This window comes from Halichoeres trimaculatus, unplaced genomic scaffold (assembly GCF_033239565.1).
Source record: "Halichoeres trimaculatus isolate MK-OKI-2021-1 unplaced genomic scaffold, fHalTri1.1 fHalTri1_scaffold_15, whole genome shotgun sequence".
NCBI classification, from domain to species: domain Eukaryota; kingdom Metazoa; phylum Chordata; class Actinopteri; order Labriformes; family Labridae; genus Halichoeres; species Halichoeres trimaculatus.
In genome coordinates this window covers 12,753,247-12,773,124 of record NW_027437193.1, presented here as the reverse complement: position 1 = coordinate 12,773,124, position 19,878 = coordinate 12,753,247, and the positions used below count along the sequence as shown (strand labels likewise).

The 19,878-nt window shown below is 39.6% G+C and overlaps 3 protein-coding genes across 3 annotated transcripts; all 3 read left to right on the top strand.

Moving 5' to 3' along the window:
- The first annotated feature begins 4,183 nt into the window (after nt 1-4,183).
- On the top strand, nt 4,184-6,592 carry LOC141804736 (aquaporin-1-like). The gene is given in 5 exon segments (XM_074689344.1): nt 4,184-4,237; nt 4,240-4,629; nt 5,303-5,467; nt 5,708-5,788; nt 5,998-6,592. Coding segments are annotated over 5 exon segments (870 nt in total). The 3' UTR covers nt 6,178-6,592.
- A 6,328-nt stretch (nt 6,593-12,920) lies between these two features.
- LOC141803914 (aquaporin-1-like) lies at nt 12,921-16,855 on the top strand. The gene is made up of 4 exons (XM_074687993.1): nt 12,921-13,414; nt 16,113-16,271; nt 16,453-16,533; nt 16,627-16,855. The coding sequence occupies exons 1-4, from the start codon at nt 13,052-13,054 to the stop codon at nt 16,798-16,800; spliced, it is 777 nt and encodes a 258-aa protein (XP_074544094.1). The 5' UTR covers nt 12,921-13,051; the 3' UTR covers nt 16,801-16,855.
- A 78-nt stretch (nt 16,856-16,933) lies between these two features.
- LOC141803913 (aquaporin-1-like) lies at nt 16,934-19,043 on the top strand. The gene is made up of 4 exons (XM_074687992.1): nt 16,934-17,420; nt 17,513-17,671; nt 18,628-18,708; nt 18,799-19,043. The coding sequence occupies exons 1-4, from the start codon at nt 17,070-17,072 to the stop codon at nt 18,988-18,990; spliced, it is 783 nt and encodes a 260-aa protein (XP_074544093.1). The 5' UTR covers nt 16,934-17,069; the 3' UTR covers nt 18,991-19,043.
- The last annotated feature ends 835 nt before the right edge of the window (nt 19,044-19,878 follow it).

The following is a 19,878-nucleotide window of genomic DNA, read 5'->3' as shown; positions in this document are numbered from 1 at the left end:
CACTAACCTCTGTTTAAGGTATATGTCAGCTCTGACTTCAAATACCAAACAAACTCATGTGATATTAGACCCACCATAACCTTTACAACCTTTACTTTCTGTTACTCTCATGTCCATTAATTTTATTAACTTGGGATTGGAACGCTTAATTCAGCCCTCACATGTATCACTTATATGGAAAGTCTTAATTTTGTGTATTTTTGGGCATTCTCCACATTCCTCCAGAAGTGGTCTGAACACCTCAGAGTTCAGTCTGATGTGACGACCACCAGCAGTGGTATGTTTGCAAGTGATGTAAGCACAGGCTGATAGGATGCAGGGTGAGCTGATTTGGTAATATTTTGTAACACAGCACACATGAGAGCCATTAATGAGCAGGAAGTGACAAGGACTCGTCATCCAAATGTTAATGGTCCTGAAAACTTCTAATCAAAGGGTTATGTAACATCTTGTAATTTGCTCAGAGACAACAGTACTCAGTTGATCCTCAGGTGAGGACCAGTCATGAGAGTGCTTCAAAACCTGAAAGCTTCACTCTTGTGTCTCTGTTTTATAATTCAGAGCATCCTGTGCTGCCACAAAATGGCAAAAAGAAATGATCAAACCTTCCTCACACCTTCTCTGGTTTATCATACCCATCAAAATGGAAATACAGCATGTCCCTGTTTGATGAGATGAGACTGAAGCACACATATTTACATCTGTTCACTCAAGATTATAAAAAACAATGGTACTTGAGCTTAGATCAAAGCATGAGAGAGGTCTTAATCCAAAAATTTACATTAAGTGTCTCTCGTTCTTCCTGAAGATAGGGGGACTTTGATAACTTAAACCATGAGGAAACTGAATATATTACTACATGTGTTACTATATGTTAAATCAGCCAAGGTGTGACAAAAACTGCAGACGACTCATGTATGACGAATCACCAATCGTTAGCTTCTCTCTTTGTGAGGTCTACAGTTATGGAAAACACTTTGGAAAGTCCTTTTAAGTTTTTTTTAGTCATGCCAGAGGCTGGTAAGGAAAGGTAAAGGATAAACCATGACATAACTCTGTTAATTAACCTGATGGTTTTATTCATGCTAATTGTTTGTTTGTTTTTTCAGAGGAGCTGACAGTGATGGCCTGGCCATAGAAACTCACATGTCACTAATATTAACTTGTCCTGTAATGCAACCTAAGAAACTGCTTAAATCAACAACTTTTCTCTATGGTCACTGAGATTTTGAAGTCTTACGGCTGCAATCTGACAGCTTTCAGGATAAAAACAAATAATAAAAACCACTCCCAAATCTATAGTGAATGAAGTTTGAAATGCTGGCCAAATTAAAAAAAACCCAGGTTACATTTTTAAATCATTTTGGCATAGTTTCACAAAGTTTTCATATCACAAAGTTACAAAAAGTTTGAAAAAAATAATAAGTGATCAATGATATTATAAAATAAAATAAACTTTCTTACTCTCACCTTCTTCGGATTAAAAGAAACTATTTTTACAGATATGTGATGTGCATTTTGGGGGGGAAATATGGCTCCTGATTTAGTCACCATTCAACTTTTATTACTTGCTCTTGTGTTAAAAAAGCAAAACAAGAGTTACAAAAATTTGAAATATCAAAGAATTCTATTTTAAATTGAATTGGCACCCCAAAAATCATTAAAAAAATGAATTGGGAGAGAAGCAAATCATCCCAGCCCTACTGGGTTCAGTTGGGAAGATATTAAGTTTTGGAATTTAGTCAAAAGTATTGATTGGGGATACATCTTTTACCCAAATTGAGCCAGAAACTGGAACTCTAAAAAGAATTCACAAATTAATAAAAAATTAAAATGACTGATTCATCTTGAAAAACTCTGAAGACTTAATTTTCTTAAAGGGATTTTATTTGAGTATTTTGTGTCGTTCAGTGTGCAAAAAAAGTTATTGGCATTTCCACCTAAGAGACTAAATAAAATAATAATGATAATAAAAAACATCAAATTTCCAGAGAGTTTTGATTAATGTTCACGTTAATACAAGTGACACAGGTTTAAAAAAAAACATTACATGTTAAATTTCAGAAGCAGGAACTGGACTGTACTCAAACTAATCAGTCAAGTATGAATATGTTTTTTTACAGGTGAGACATTTAATCAAATAAATTTTTCATTTATCAACATAAATTATGTTAATAAAATTTGTAACAGACTTTACAAACTTTGAAAAACTAAATTTCTTATCCATTTACCTTTGCTCCACCTGTACAGGCAGAATAAAACCACGTATTACCTTTTTTGGGGGTTTTACTCTTAAATTGAACCGAATGATACTAACTGCTGCAACCTGCACAATGTGGGAAAATACACACCTCAGACTTAAACTAAACTTCATTTCATGCAGTCAAGTATGCTTTCAAAATTTCTTCAATAAAGAAAAGGGACAGAAAATGACAGAAATGGGTAAATTATTAGAAGACTAGAACAATAAAAAAAGGGTGGCAATCAGTAGGAAGATTAAGTAAATTAAGTTACAAGGATGAGAGGATGAGATAAATACTAGAAATAAATAATTGAACAAATAGGAAATGAAAATGTTCTTGAAACAATGATTTTAATGCAGCATGGGGCTGGAAAGAATTGTTGCAGTTTAAAAGCCTCATACACATCCCTGGTGAAGGTGTAATGAAAAACCGAAACAAATCAGGATTTTTTTTCCATTTTTTTTAAATACATGATGTCCTATAATCTAAAGTGAAAGAAATGCAATAACAGATAAGTGTGTATGCTTGGTCTGAAGCAAGTCCCAGTGTTAAAATGACAACCATTAACACACTGATGGTTTAATTCTTAAGACTTGTCACCTCCTTAAACAGAGTGTGTAACTGGTGACTCATCATCGAGCTGTCATGCTGGTGAGGAAGCACGAGGAGACATGGGATGTTCTAAAATAATGGTTTCAGTGTGTCACTCTGTCACTCAGCGTCAGGAATGTGCCAAACAGGAGCCCACAGAGCTGCTGAGAGTCCAAGCTGGCAAAGTTAATCATTAAAAGATCATAAATTCTGTTTGAGGACAGGACACTTTCCCTCATGTGCCTTTGATGCCACTTAAAAACACAGAGACATCCTGTGTTGCAATGCCAGGTTTAGTCACAACTGAGTCTACTAAAGCTGAACTCAGCTACAGGAGTTTAATCTTTTTGTATTGGATCACACTTGATAGGAGAGAAAAAAACGAATATGCTTAAAAACTAAAAACTTGTTCAACCAAAGACCACAAAGAGACAGGAACAGAGACCCACAGAGGTAGTCATGTAAACTCTTTGACATGTGTCGCCGCTGTTTACTGTCACACCCCCATGAATTCAGAGCCAGGTGCAACAGGCAGCTCATTTCCCATAGTTGATGTTTCACCCAGCCAAAACCACATCCAATAATAATTCAGAAAACATAATTTAGTTAATCAGTTATTGTGCCTGTGACTCGAATAGCGCCTTGTTTCTAAAACGAAACCCTCCGTCTCCATTTCAGAAACAACAAATGAACAAGACTGAATTTCTTTGTTAAGGTTTCTTCTCGTGAAAGTTACAAGAAAAACTTTTCCCTCTCGTAACTTCGACTTGTATCCTCTTTCTTTGTCTCACTGTGTCTCCCACAGCCAGCATGTGCAGTGTCATTTGGGTGGTCTTTCTTGTAAAAGCTTGAATAGATCTATAGAAAAGAAGTGAGACTTAAAATGAGTGTCTGGGAGTTGTCTGCTTTCTGGCTCTCCCTGATGTGCTGTCAGTCAGGCATGGTGTGATTACTCTGAAGGAGGGAAAGATATAATTGTGCAAAGTTAGGCTTTTTAAGTTGAATCACAAGCAAAAAAATCCAAATGTAATGAAAAATGATGGAAATTCATCAAGATTTTAAGCACAAATGTGTTCTGATTAGAGAAAAAAAGTTTTCAGAAACTTTTTTTCCTGTGTTAAAACTTTCACCATGCAGTTGTGTTACTCACAGGAGTCCAAAGACCAGAGCTGGGTGCACAGGGAGGTACTGGGAGAGAGGCTGGAGGACAGAAAGAGGAGGGGGGGGTGGAGGGGGCAGGGGGAGGGCAGCAAGAGACCAGTCTTTTGGATTTCTCATTAATTCAGTGTGGCCCTCTCTTTCAGTTTTTTAGGCCCGCCCCCTGACCATTATCAGTCCTGGCCTTATATATGCAGCCTGTCACTGCTGTTTGTGAGTACACACACTTTCCTCAGCTCAAACCCACAGCCCGACATCTCCAACTCCCATCAACATGAGAGAGTTCAAGAGCAAGGAATTCTGGAGGGCCGTCCTGGCCGAGCTGGTTGGCATGACCCTTTTCATTTTCCTCAGCCTGGCCACTGCGATTGGGAACACAAATAACACCAACCCGGACCAGGAGGTGAAGGTAGCCCTGGGCTTCGGACTGTCCATCGCCACACTGGCTCAGAGTTTAGGCCACATCAGCGGAGCCCACCTGAACCCTGCGGTCACCCTTGGGTTGCTTGCCAGCTGCCAGATCAGCTTGTTGAAGGCCGTCATGTACATCATTGCCCAGATGCTTGGATCTGCTCTGGCCAGTGGCATTATGTTCGGAGCTCGTCCAAGTACCATTAATTCACTGGGGCTCAACTCTGTGAGTATAACTTTTCATTTCACTGTTGTTGAAAGAGCATGTGTCAGTGTGAGCTTCAAAGCATCCTGAGGAGCATTAATTCACTCAAGCATGATGCAGCATCTTGTATTTAAATCAGCTGAAGGTTAAGCCTGCAAGTCAAAACTGAGGGCTTTAAAAGCATGTATTTTGGCACTGTTTGCTTTGTTCTGTGGACATTTTGTCATTGCTGAATATTTAGTAGTGATGACATGTTAATTTAGCAAGGAACACAGCAACAGCTGATGGAGGCAGCAAATTAAAACATGCTAAGTCAGCTCTTTGACAGTTTTCCTCAGCTGTTTCAGACAATTTGGTTCTCCAGAAATGTTTTGTTTTCTTAAATGATCATAAAGTGTGACATCAGCTGATTTAAATGTACAAGTTTGAGAAAGTCACACTGATATTTGCTCACTGATGGAAACAGCTTCCCCATACACACTGAATAACAGTGATCAAGTTTTGTACAAATGAAAAAAAAAAAAAAAAGCCATGTTTCATTTTGGAAACCTAGCCAAATTTCTGTCAGCCGTCAAGGACAATGCCAGCAGCAGCAGCAGTGGTGGCTGCAGCTAAATGGGAAGTGGTTGTTATGGGAAACTATCCATCTAACCGACACATACTTACTAACTGTTGTTGTTTTGGATTCTTACAGCTCAGCAATGGTGTCACTCCCAGTCAAGGCGTGGGCATCGAGCTCCTGGCAACCTTCCAGTTGGTGCTGTGTGTCATTGCAGTCACTGATAAAAGACGGCGTGATGTCACCGGCTCTGCACCCTTGGCCATTGGCCTCTCAGTCTGCCTCGGACACTTGGCAGCGGTAGGTTGCAACTCTCACAACTATAAGCAGAGCAGAGTAATGCTTTTCACAGATTATGCACGGCACATTTGAGCAAGGCAAACAAGCAGCAGATAGGTTTCAGCTCTCAGAGTAACAGAATTTCAGGCTTTTTTTTCTCAATGTTTTAGTTCCTTCTCACCCCCACTGGTTTCAATTAATCCAGCAGACCATGTAGCTGAAGATATCCTCTTATGTTGTCTTTTTTTTTGCGGATTACAGATCAGCTACACAGGCTGCGGCATCAATCCTGCTCGCTCCTTTGGTCCAGCTTTGATCCTGAACGATTTCACAAACCACTGGGTAAGTAAAGGGAGAGGCTCACATTTTTTAGCACGCATGCTACATATGGAGTTTTAATAATTCAATAAGAGACAGATGGCTCATAAGTTAATCAGATGAAGAATTCCTATTGTTTCAAAATACCCTGCATGAAATATTGACAGGTTGACTTTGAAAACTGTTTTACTTGTTAACAAAGGCAGAGGATTGATGAAAGTTATCCATTACAGGTGTACTGGGTGGGGCCAATGTGCGGCGGTGTAGCAGCAGCCCTCATATACGACTTCCTGCTGTCACCAAAATTTGATGACTTCCCTGAGCGTGTGAAGGTCCTTGTCAGCGGCCCGGTTGGCGACTATGACGTCAACGGAGGCAACGACACTACAACTGTGGAGATGTCATCAAAATAGTCCGTCCTCCCGAAAGTCCCCAACCACTTAGTTCTACTGAACATGTTTATACCAACCTGTAAAAAGAAAAGAGCTCTTGAATGTAGTGTAGTGTTTTGTGCTTTTTTTGAGATACCAATGAGGATTGTGGTAACGGGTCAGTTAGCATCACTTTCTAACTCACTCCTTGTCTTTGACCCCACATGCAAACATTTTTCTTCAAACTGCCCTGAATCGTATGAGTCGAGGTTGTGAGAATCCTGACTGGGCAGTGTGCTGAATTTTTTTTGCCCTATATCAGTATTTGATAATGAGCCATGTTTTTGTATACCCTTTTTACCTGTATCACTTATTTTTCTGATGGATAATGTATTGTATGTACACTCTTGAAACGTCTCTGTCTTTTGTAAGTAAATAAAACACTTGTTGTTAACAATGCTTGCTTTATGTGCTCTGCTTTTCTAAAGGTACTTTGACAATCAGCCCCAGAAAAGGCATTCACAACTTTTGATTGTGGCTTTTCAAAGTGTACAGGATAATCCATGGCTGGATTCACTTTTTAGGGGGGTTAGGGGCAAAATTTTGCACATGGGCCCCCTTCTCCCCCCCAATCTCTGGTCTTTAGTGTATTTACATCCAGGTTTTCTCTTAATATGGTCTACATCACCCATCTGTGTGTGATACAAAGTTTTGAAGCCTTTCATTATTGAAAATGGTTAACCAGCATAGAGGTGGGCCCACCTGTCCTTCAAGTCAGCCATGTCCTTATATGAGCAAAACTCATAAGTTTAACAACTTTGAAAAGAAACTAGTTATCTAAGAATTGAACTATTCAGACCCAAACTGTTTTTTTCTAACCAGGCATTAAGCTTTAAACTTTGTTGAGTTGACGGGTATGAGGTTTCTGGTGTTTCCGCAGCAAGCCTTGAGCAAAATCTCGAAGTTTTCAGCACTACTGCGTAAACTTTATATTTTCTGAGCAGGAGGTTGCCACTTGATGCAAACAAATAATTACACAAGAGCCACTATCAGAAGTGAAACTTTTTAAAGAATCGTGAAAAAAAATCTAGACATCTATTAAATTAAAAGTACACATGTATGGACTTTGTAGCTGAAATATGCGAAGCTGCGAGCAACCAAGTTACTGACATTCATTTGTCATGCAGTGATGTCTGAGGTTTTGGAGCCTCCAAATCTTGAAGGTTCATCAAGTTTGCAAAGTTGGCAATCTGAATATCTGATAAAAAGAAGAGTTTGAATTTGTTTGCATTGCTGAAATAACCAAGCAAAATCACTTAATTTATTAATTCATCATCCAAAATATTTAGATTTGGTGAGGACTTTGCTCTGCTTGTCACTCTTGCCTCTGTATCTTTCTGCCTGTCAGATACAGAACTCATGTTTGCTTTGTATTTTCTTGCAGTTTTGCCTTTCTACATTTGCTTGCTGGCTGTTTGAGCAGTAATCGATGTCCTTTTAACCTCTCATATTCCCATTTAGCCCCTTTCCTCTTCATTTTAAGAGACATTTTGCCATGCCACCTTGAAAACAAGAAAACGACTTGCCTGGTTGAATAACGGTTACATAAGATGTAAGAAAAACACAAAAGTTTGGGATTTCATAATGATCAGATAATCCACATAAAACTAATGAATGCGTTATGTCCTGAAGACAAAAGCCGTCTTTGAAAGACAGTTAACGACTTGATATTTTGTCATCATTAACACTTGACTCAGACAATGAAATTCAACTGTATGGCAAAGAAGAAAGAGTTGCTGTCAAACAGAAGGAGGATTAGTGAATCATGAGCTAAAGTGTGTTAAGTAGGAAGTATTAACATTAAACTGAACAGTTCCTCTCAATCAATCAAAGAAAGAATCTTTATTTGCATGGCGCCAAATCACAGCAAATGTTTTCTCAAGATGCTTCACAACTACTTGAGGAGGCCCAGACCTTTTCACAGAAAACAGTACAGATCACATGAAACTGAAAGTTATCTCTCCTAGTTATCTTTATTATCTCAAGTTGTTTTAATTTTTCAACAAAACATTAATAATAATTCATTCATGTAGTCAACAAATAGATCAGTACCCAGACCCAGTATCGCTGTATTTCAACTGGTGTCAATTTATGTTATGAGAAAAGGTCAGCAGCACGGCCAAGTCCATGACACTATAAAAATATGGGGCACTCAGTTATCCTTCCAATCTTTGTGTGTTTTCTTTTTACCGCCCAGCTGTCTTTGTTGATTGATGAATAGCTTCTCTCGCTCATGTTTTCATCAGGGGAAGCACCAGGTGGCAGATTGCCAAGTTGATGAAAGTTTCTCCTCGGTAGCCAAAGAACAGTGCATACTGGAGATTTCTCTGATTCACCTTTTCTCTGATTCTCGGGCAGTTTGGGGTTTAGAGCCAAGGTCACTTTTGGATGAAATTGCTTGAGTTACAGAGGGAGACTTTTGGCAAAAATTCTGGAGGTTTAATCAGAGGGGAACTTGTGTATAACTGGGCTAAGTGAGAGAATACAACCAAGCCACCAATGAAGTTTTAAATGTAAATTCAGAAACAAAGGTCACAAATAGTCACACACTTTGCAACAACTTTTGGATTTGAAGCATTTCTGATGAAGTGTAGCTTCACATATAATTGGCATGTTGGGAACAATATACCCATTGTGCAGCTGTGTCAGACCAACCTGTCCCTTTGTTGCAGATAAAACATTAAGAAATGCTCTCAGTGGTACTTCTGCAGTGGTTACAAAAAAAAAACTAGATGCAATTCCAGTGCAAAAAAAAAAAAAAAGTGCCCTCTGGATGCCTTTTTAAAAATAAATTCAAGGTGCCATCTGAATGCTCCTCCAATGAACAAAATGTAAATAAAGTGCCCTCTGGATGCTCCTCTGGTGGATAAAATGTAAACACAGTACCTCCTGGATGCCATTCCAGTGAATAAAATGTAAACAAACAACCTCTCGATGTCATTCAAGTGAAGAAACTGAAAACAAAGTACCCTCTGGATGGACAAAATAAGTGCCCTTCATGGTTTTAACATTTGGTCTTTACACAAGGCTTATGGCTTCAATATGATACTCTACACAGCTTTTTAATGGTAAATCTATTATTTATGATCTATAATCTGATCCATTAAAAAGGTTATACTGTGTGATTATGTGCATGTTGGGGAACTAAACTGGATCCTCAAAATTTCCTAAGGAGAAGAACCCAAAGGCTTCCTCTAACTGCTTCTTGATTTAATCATATTTAATCATCCAGTCACAGTAAGTATCAACATTTAAAAAAAAAAAAAACCTGAATCAGTAACCTCTAAACCACATTCTGCCTAAGTTGCTGCCTCTGGAGCGGCTCAACTATAGACTGAACTGTGAAAAGGAAGATTCTGTCATCCGTCACGGAAGAGCTGGATCATTTGTTGGATCCAGCCTTGCATGGAAACTAGCAGGAGTCCCTCAGCAGCCTTCTTTTCAGGAGCCAGTCCTGTGAGGGGGTAGGAGTGCCAGTGAAGTGAGCCGCAACGAAAAAATTCTGGGTTAGCCACCCAAAGAGCTGTGTCTGGCTCGGCATTTGTTAAGTGGCATTATGAGGTTATATCTGGAGAGACTCTGCTGTGGCTGATCAAATATGTGAAAGCACATATTCCTGTGGACTCAGCTTTACTTTTTACTTAGCACACAAAAAGGTAAAGGACAAACAGCTGTCTCTATGATATCTTTGCAGAATTGTAAAGCCTGTATTACTGTAACCCATTGTGCAATGTTTGGGTATTTTGCAAGCCGCACGCTTGGTTACAACAGAAAAATGAGATTATTTTTCAACACTATGTTTTCAGCTGGCCTTTCTGTTTGTGCTGGTCATCATGATTTCCACTTATTTTAAGCAAAAAGGGGAGGCTACAACCTCTCCAAGTTTCAAATACCATTTAACTCTGCTTAACGGACCAACATACATATTGATTATATACTTCACTTGCTTCCATTATTGCATGGTTGAATTCTCTGTGTTCACAATAACAAACCCTCTCAGGGCTTCTTCAGGACACCTGCAGCTTCATGTTATTTCTGTCTCCATTTGGGAGTAGGAACTGTGTTTGTGTCCTATTTACATCTAAAAGCCAGGGGCGTGAACATCGCAAATGAGTGGATGACGTTTTCTACCACTTTGCACGTGATCAAAACAGATTTTTTTCCTTTGCAGGACTCCCTTTTGCAGGATGCAGTGGCAAATTTTTGTTTTAAGAGCCGCTTTTGTTGTTGATGCTCTCACTTAACCATGTAAGCCATCAATGAGAATTTTAAGCATCCCTGATTTTTGTTCTGAATTAACTCTTTGATTAAAAAGTGACACTATCTCAAAATCAATGACAAACTCCTGCCAGAGTTCTTGTGCATTTTTGTGAGAACAAGTTTTTTTTTTATTTTGTTACAAATTTTGGAGATCAGAATTAAATACTTTGCAGGATGTGATGTCCATTAGAGGTGTTTTTGTGGGGATTTCTAGATCATACCCTCTTGCACACTGGTGTCTTGTTATTGCAGAGAACAGAGCCAGCCCTGCTGTGTATCGACTTGCTGACTGATGTGATAATTATCCTATAGCTCCCTTTCAGTCAGCCTTCTCATGCGGAATAGATTATAATGTGAGTGTACAGCATGTACAGAGCGAGAGTTTTTGCGTTGCAGCTCTGACCTCTTCATTCCCTGAAAGGAAACTGTGAGCTGAGCACAGCAGGGAGACGTACTGCTTGATAACAACTTCCCCCCCTATAGACTCAGAGCCACACGTGTGAGGAGGAGTGGGCGGCTCCTGAAATCATCAACAGTAAAGAGACATGATCAGACGTGCACGTAGCTAAAGTCATTAACCAGCAAATGAAATGTGGAGGATTTGCAGCCCCAGAGAGCTGCTTCTGCTTATAGGATTAGAAATGCTGTTTGTCTTGTCAGCTCCTCTGGATTATCCAGCTTCTCTCTTAAATTTATTTTATTGAGGGCATTTCATTGCTGTACTGTACTCCTCGTTCATTTGGTAATAAAGCCTACATGGTCTGATTTATGCTATCATCTTTCATCGCAGGTATCTTAGCTGCAAATTCTGTGAAGTCAAAACTGTCAAATTGTGGCGTCAAGGTATGAAACAGACTTCAACAAATCACAATGAGATTATTTAAATGGAAAAGTGAGAAGGAGATATTCAGCCCAATGGCATGAAAAACTACTTCTCCTTTGTGGAGGCAAATGGGGATCTGTTGCTCTTTCAGGGTGAGGCATTGTCCCCAGAGTCAAAGGTGATGCCTTGAGAGTCTCACATTTTTTATTTCTAGCTGACAATTGGTTTGGAGGCAACATGACCTTTTACCCTCCCGGTTTGTTCACACAGAAAAAAAGAGGCAGAGTAGGAAGCTGGTTTCCTTGTCATAAATTCAAAAGGTCCCATTTCCTTCACAGCAGTTTGCGACTGATGTTCACTTCAATGCGGTGGGCCCTGCCTGACACACGCTCAGAATAGAAGATTTAAAGACAGGGGAAGCGTTCACAGAGGCCTGCTAATAGTAACACGCAGTGAGTGTTCTTCACATATCTGGTGGGTGTCCTCCACATATTGTATTACTTGTGCATCTGAATGAAGCCAAATAAGTTTCAAGTTTATTCCAATGCACTGTATTTAAGTCCTTAGAGAATGGACGTATCAAACAGCATTATAAAGCATTATAGTATGCATACAAGCTGCTGTTCTCTCTGTGTTATCTCTTGTAAAATGCTCTTTATACTTACATTTCAAAGCAGTTTTGAATTTTCTATAGTTTTTGTGTGAAAAATTTCAGTTTGTGCCAGTTCAGGCAACTTTCATCTATTTTTGTTCCAACATGTACAAGAAGTTGTGTTTCTGACAAAAACCTCATCCTGCTGTCCTTGGAAAGTATAATGTCTCAGGATCCTGGAGTCTTCAACAAGAAAAATATATATGAAAACATTGTTGTTACTCAAAATTGCAAAAAAAAAAAAAGAAAAAAAAAAATCTTAACTAAATTTTGATTTAAGTAGTGTGTATGAGAGAACCATGAAAAATTATATCCTGAACACTCTTTATTCCAAATGAATAAATAAATAAATAAAATAAATAAATAAAATTAAAATAAAATAAAATAAAATAAAATAAAAAATTTAAAGTAGACAAAATAGAGAGGACTGACCAAATTATCCTTTCGTCTTTTTTTGGTTCCCTGTTAGCCTCCACAAGGGGTTGCTAATCCTCCGGTGGTCCATATAACAAAACAAAAATAAAAAGAAAAAAAACATTTAGATTACTCAGGATCTGTAAAAACATGATTGTGTCATAAAAGCCAATTATTTCAAATGACAAATAGAAAAACATGATTATATTGAAAGGATCAATAAGTAGCAAAGTGATAGAAAGAAAAACAAATTGTTACAAACACTTTGGACCAAAAATTAATAAACTAAAAGTTTCAAAACAGTGACAACATTTCATCTATCACAAAGCTGTCAGAAATTAACCCTGCTTTATTTATGCAGTCAAATATATGATCCATGGACAATTTTACTTTAAGAAAAGTAACGATTTAAAATAATAATAATAATAATAATAATAATAATAATAATAATAATAATAATAATAATAATAATAATAATCTTTTTTTAGCAGTGTAAGGTTGACAGTTAAATGTTAACACGTAAAACACTCCAACAGGGCCAGGAAACAGTTTGTCTCTCACACCTGTTTCTAATCAGGCCTGATTCCTAAAGCCCACATCCTCATTGAGCTTCTGCTGCATCTGATCTCCACCTGAGCAGCAGGCCTGGGCCAAGTGCTACCTACAGCCTGTCTCTGTAGCATGACGGTCGTGACATCCGAGTAGCCATGTCAGAGATCACAATGTGGGCCTTCTGGAGGGCCATCCTGGCCGAGCTCCTGGGAATGATCGTTTTTATCTTCATCGGCCTGTCAGCCGCGATCGGGGCTAAAAACAAGTATTTCCCGGACCAGGAGATAAAAGTGGCCTTAGCATTTGGCTTGGCTGTAGCCACCTTAGCTCAGTGTTTGGGTCACATTAGCGGCGCTCACCTGAACCCTGCCATCAGCCTGGGCATGCTGGTGAACTGTCAGATGAGCGTCCTCAGAGCTGGTTTCTACATGGTCGCTCAGATGCTGGGCGCAGTCGCAGGCAGTGCCATAGTGTACGGTATCAGACCCAACACCACGGACTCTCTCGGTATTAACAAGGTAGGACTGAAACCATGTGTGTCCAATTTTCCTGAGTCATGTTCTCATTAATGAAGCACTGTACTGTTCAGGTTGAGTGGCATTTGGGTAATTGGCTGACTAGTTTTCATGTTAAAAAAAAACAACAACAAAAACACAGACGCTTTCATCTCAAGTTTGTGTGCCAACTGTTGAGACTTGTACTAAGATGCTGCTGTGTTAAATGTAACTGTCAGATTTTAATGATCACTCATGGTAGGGTGACCATATTTTGATTTCCAAAAACGAGGACAACGGCACCGGCCTCGAGGCACAAATTCAGACAGGCTTCTTATATTCTTAATATTTTCACTGCCCCGTGGTTACTCCCGTCTGTGGAAACACCACAGTACTGGATTTTTTTGAGTGCTTCATGAGTGACTTCAACAGAATGGGGGGCTATTACACCTAGAGATGGGTACCGAATCAGGTACTTCTAAAGGTACCGACCGAATTCTGTCAAAAGTACAGAGTACCGATTCATGTAAAATCAAAAGGTACCACGTTTGGGTACCTGAACACATCCTTGTGACTGTGAGGAAGTGAAAGAATAGTCGATTTTCCATGATGGACATGAACACAGCATTGCAAGGGTATATACTGAAGGATATATATGTTAAATTGAAAAAAAAAATATATATATATATATATATATATATATATATATATATATATATATATATATATATATATATATATATATATATATATATATATATATATTGTTAAAGAAATTGATATTTTTTACCACATAACTACAAAAGAGTACCGAAAATTTGTACCTTTGAGCACTGGTACCGATTGCCAGGTACCGGGCATTGGTGCCAGCACTCCTAAACTTTTTAGCAACGTCAGAGTCAGGAAATGTCTTTTTTTAGCAAGGCACTGGTACAATCCATGGACCTGTTGCTGTTGTGGTGTTTTACAGTATGAAATGCCATTGTCATGTCATGTTTTTCGGTGTCCATGTGAGCTTTGAGATCTCCAGCACCTTTGTTGGACACTGAGACATATGTGCCAGCTTTGCACACGGTTCACTCCGCCTCCCACTTGTCCCGACCGGGACGGTATGTCGGAAATTTTTTTTTGCAGTTCATCTGTGAAGCTGCACTTACGCTTAGGCATCTTCCGTGCAATACAGCTCCACTGTCTAAACAGCCCCGTCTTCTCCGCTCTCCGTCTATGTCTCTCTCTCTCGCCTTCTCTCTGACCCTCTCACTCTCTATGCGTGTGTGTGCACGCGCAGAGCAGACCTGCCCACAAGGCAGCCTCTCGGTAAGTGATGCGCATGATAGTATTGTTTGCAAGCGGCGGTCAATTTACGGACGCGCGTAATGGTCCTATGAAAATCAGTGAACACCGGACATTTTCGTGAATTTATTAAACCCGCCCGGACACCCCGGACAGGACGTAAAAAGTGGACATGTCCGGGCAAAAGAGGACGCTTGGTCACCCTAACTCATGGTACACAGCCTGATATTTCACAAGTAGGCCTGGGAGACTTTGGCATTATCAGCAGAAACTATCTGCCAGACATACAGATGGGTACCTTTCACATTTGAAACCACATGGTACAGATGCCCAGTACCTGGCAATCAGTATCAGTACTTAAGGGTACTAATTTTCAGTATTTTGTGTGTGTTTATGTTGTAATATCCCTTAGTGTGTTTAATGATAAAGTCTCAAGTTTTTCAGTTTGAAATATTTATTTTTCATCATATAAACCTGAAATGCTGTGTTCACATCCAGTAGGAAAATCACCTACTCTTCTACTCTCTCACAGTTACAAGGATGCATTTAGGTACCAAAACATGGCATCATTTGATTTACAGTGAATTGGTACATACAGAATTTGGTGGGTCCTTGTAAGTGCATGATCCAGTTATTTTTTTTTTTGATAGAGTTTTCAATTTCATTTAAATTTCTTTTTTCTTTTTTTTTTTTTTTCTTTTTACAGTAGATCTATTTGTCACGCACCTCTTTGCTTCAGTCATAATAAAGCAGCAACCTCCAGTCTAAGAATATGAGACAATGCGGAAGTGCTAAAATCTGCTGTTTCTCAAGTGTCCGCTTGAGGCTGGCTCTGGAAGTACCAGAAGTCGCATACACACCAGTCCATAAAAAGCTGTTTTCACAGCAGAAATTAACCTATTTACAGCCTGGTTCAAAAAACATCTCCTGTCAAAATCGCTAATTTCGGTATTGGCACACGCTGTACAGGGCTGAAATTTTTTCTAACTCGGAAGGTTAGAGGTCATTCAGATCGTTAGCTTGCCCAATCAGAGGCACAGCTCAGCTGATGGGTGCCCTATGGCTGTACTTAAAGCCCTTGCCATTTCCAATATGGCCGAGATAGCCGATTTGCTTCAATAATCCGTTTCAGAAACAGTCTGGAGATGTCAAGGAGATTATGTTCGTTAATTATACAGTCTATGGTCATGACTTGATTTTTTTTGTTTTTGAAACATCTCTTTAAGTTTTCTGATGACTGTGCGGTCAGGGTAACATACTCAAAGCATGAGCTGTTTGTTTGCTTGTTACTCTGCATGGCAAGTTTAATTTAGAATGTATCTATTGTTTTTTTTAAGCAAAAGAGTGGAAATGAAAGAATCTCTCTTATCACTTTTTTATCCGCAAATATGACTTGGTGTGACCTAAGCTGCTCTCTTCTTCACTGCAGCTCAATGGGATCAGCCCATGCCAAGGATTCAGTGTAGAATTCCTGCTCACACTCCAGCTCGTCCTCTGTGTCCTCGCAGTCACAGACAACAGACGAGACGTCAATGGATTCGCACCCCTGGCTATCGGGCTGTCCGTGGGGCTGGGACACCTTGCCGGAGTGAGAATATATATCAAAAACATTTCCTCCCACGTTAATTTGGAAAAAGGTTTCTCCTTTGCACTCAAGCTTGATACAATGGATTGGCATGGGATGAACTGGTTGTAAATCACGCGTGCATGCAATCTACTGATGCACAGCCAAGGAAGTAAGCGGTGCTTTCCTCTGATATGCTTTACAGATCAGCTACACAGGATGCGGAATCAACCCGGCTCGATCATTTGGGCCTGCAATTATACAGAAGTCCTTTGAGGATCACTGGGTACAGATTTTGATGCTTGAATTCAATATTCTGCTGGTTTTGGATTACAGAGAAAATCCTGAGCGTGTTGTTTCCTGTAATTTTGTTTTTCAGGTTTATTGGGTGGGACCGATGACAGCTGGAGTAGTGGCGGCTGTTCTGTATGATTTCCTGCTTGCACCCAGAGATGAGCCTTTCAGCGAACGAGCAAGAGCCCTGTTCTGCTGTGGTGTCAAATCAGAAGATGAAATTCGTGAGCCACTTTTGGAGGAGGTTAAAGACTGGTAAAAAGGAGCCAGTTTGAGTGAAAATTACCTCTTTATGCTGCATGTTTTGTACTAAGTAAAATATATACATATATTTTTCAAAATTTTTCTTTTGAGTGTTTTAATGTTTGAATGTGTGAATGTGTGATGTGAAAATTTGTGCAGCACACACTTTTTTTCTCTGTGTCATCTCTTCCCTCCTCCCCTCTTCACACTCACAAACCTCTTGACTATAAATGCTGCAAACAGCTACATGTTAGTTTCACACAGCGGACACATTTTAAGGCAGACATGACAGAAATCAAAACTCTGGTGTTTTGGAGGGCAGTGGCTGCCGAGTTTTTTGGCATGCTGTTCTTCATCTTCATCGGTCTGTCCACCATCACTGGAAACCCTGTCAGTCTGGTTCAGGAGCTTAAGGTCTCGTTGGCCTTCGCTCTGGCCATCGCAACGTTGGCTCAGAGTTTGGGGCACGTCAGTGGGGCACACCTGAACCCTGCGGTGAGTCTCGGCCTGCTGGTCTGCTGCCAGATCAGTGCTCTTAGGTGTATTTTCTACATCGTGGCTCAGATGCTTGGGGCGGTTGCTGCTAGTGCGATCGTGTACAGCTTTAAGAACAGTGGAACTAATGGCATCAACAAGGTAAGAGGTCATCCCTGTGACCTTTGACATTTTGGGACAGTTTTGATTCTATATGTAAACTCTGATAAAGCTGTTTCTTTATCCTCTTGCAGCTCAATGTGTCTTTAGGACAAGGTTTCACCATTGAGTTCCTCGCCACACTTCAGCTCGTCCTGTGTGTGATAGCAGTGACTGACCAGCGGCGCAAAGACGTTACAGGTTCAGCACCACTCGCCATTGGACTTTCGGTGGGACTTGGTCACTTTGCTGCTGTAAGTGAATCCTGTTCGTATTATCCTGAATCTGTGGCAGCATCTGACAGCAGTTATTATAAGACCAACAGCGGCTGAAGTGATCACAGGAGACCAAGGAGGGTTAAACTTGACCATTTTATTAAAGAGTAGACTTACAAAACAGAGGCACAAATACTACACAGTGCTCTGAAGTAACATTTGTTAGCTTTCTTTGTTTTCTTTTGATAATTTGGCATTTCTCAAGAGATTTGAAGTGATATCAAGAGAAATGCCGCTCAGTCTGCGTTGTAAAGGGTTCATCTAAGACCACTCTTCCTCTTTGCTTATGCACCCTTCCTCTTTGGCAGGAGATTCAAGACTTTTTCCATCATGCCTCGTCACATCATTTTACTGATCCTATGGCAGATTTAATAGCCGTTCAGGAAGCAGTTTTAGCAAGTCATTATGCAACAGCTGCACAAGAGTTCAAGTTAACTTCATGCTACAAGTAACTTAGAAAGACAGTGGGTGTGTTTTTCTAGCACACAAATGGGAAATTTTCTTCAGTGTATGTGCCAAAAAAATAAAGACAGCCATGGAAATGTTAAGATCGTCATAGCATGTGTTAAAAGGCTCTTACTTTGGTGAATTGATTAAATGTTTCAGCATTACACTGTTTTAAATGTTATATTGTGACAAACTAACCATATCTTGCTTGATAAATTGATGGATTCTAACTGAACTGTGTCTGCAGGAAGGCCAGCACAATGAATCTGAATGTGTGAAGAAAGTTTATTCCTAAAAAAAAAGGGGGAGATTTCATTCGTAGTATTTTTGTCATGCACATGATGCTCAACAACTTATCTGAAGCCATTGCAAATTTGCATGTTTCTTTTACAGCTCTGATGAAATCTGCTGCTGTTCCTTGAAGCTCAAACGTTTTCACAATCATCCCCTCTATCATTTTTGGTCACATATTTTTCTTCTTTTTACAGATCAGTTCTACTGGCTGTGGCATCAATCCCGCTCGCTCTTTTGGACCAGCCCTGATATGTGGTTACATGAAGAACCACTGGGTCAGCAAACAGCTCATCACTTGAGAATTTCATCTCAATTTCTATTTTTTTTTTCAACAACTTCTTCACTGGCTTCTTCTTTCCTTCCAGGTGTATTGGCTGGCTCCCATGTGTGGCGGCTTAGCTGCAGCTCTTCTCTATGATTTTCTTCTGTATCCACGAACAAACGACCTAAGAACTCGCAGAAACATGTTTCTTTATGGCTCAGAAGATGGAATTGATGGAGCTGAGGTAACTGGAGGAGGAAACAGTAGCCCGGAGCCCAGTCAGTGGCCAAAATAATAAAGACTACTTTTTCAGCTTCTTCTGTCAGCCTTTGCATCTTTAAAGCTCCTGTGAGGACTTTTCAGTTAGTCAATTTTGGCGCCCCCTTTGGACAATTTAGTGTCTCTTTTCTTTTTGCTCATGTTCTGCATTAAAAGAGCTGTTTAACGAAATAAAAACAGAATCTGGTATCTACCTTACATTTGACACGATTTCAATCATAATTTGGTTTTAGATTAAGAAATGGGAGAGACTGAGGTTACAACCATCCATTTATCAAATATTTAATCTGCATCATGTGCCAAGGTGGTTTCCAAACTTCGTAATGGCACACTGTAGTCCAAATCTGAGGGGAATTAAGTTACATAAGAGAAATAGGAAAGGGAAGGAACTTTTAATACTTCCGACGAGGGCTGGAGAATAATGAGCTGAACACAATGGAGTTCAAGAATTCTGTTGGAAAAGTAGTGATATTTTATTTATTGCACTGCTGTCAAAAAGCAAACTGCTAAGTGACTGCTGCTGCACGCTTTGAAGCACAACTGATGCCAACTACTGCATTGTTTGGTGAATTCGACCAGTTGTTGCACTTAATTAACAGGAAGTCCATAATCATAACAAAAGAATCGTTGTAAGCATGTCCTTTAGCTGCAATGCGGTTTATATGAAGGAGATTTTGTTTGATATAGGGAATATAAATGATAAGAAATTTAACCGTCATAACATGGCCTGATCTATCAGAAAAAATGAGTCAGAATACTATGGTACTTCTTGTCTTTTTGCATCCATTAGTTTGCTTTTTATTGTAATTTGCCATCACCAAGTCATCTCTTACTCCTCTTGCTGAAAATCTCCCATTTTCATGTGCAAATAGTTTGAACTTATGTTACTTCAGGAGAAAGGATG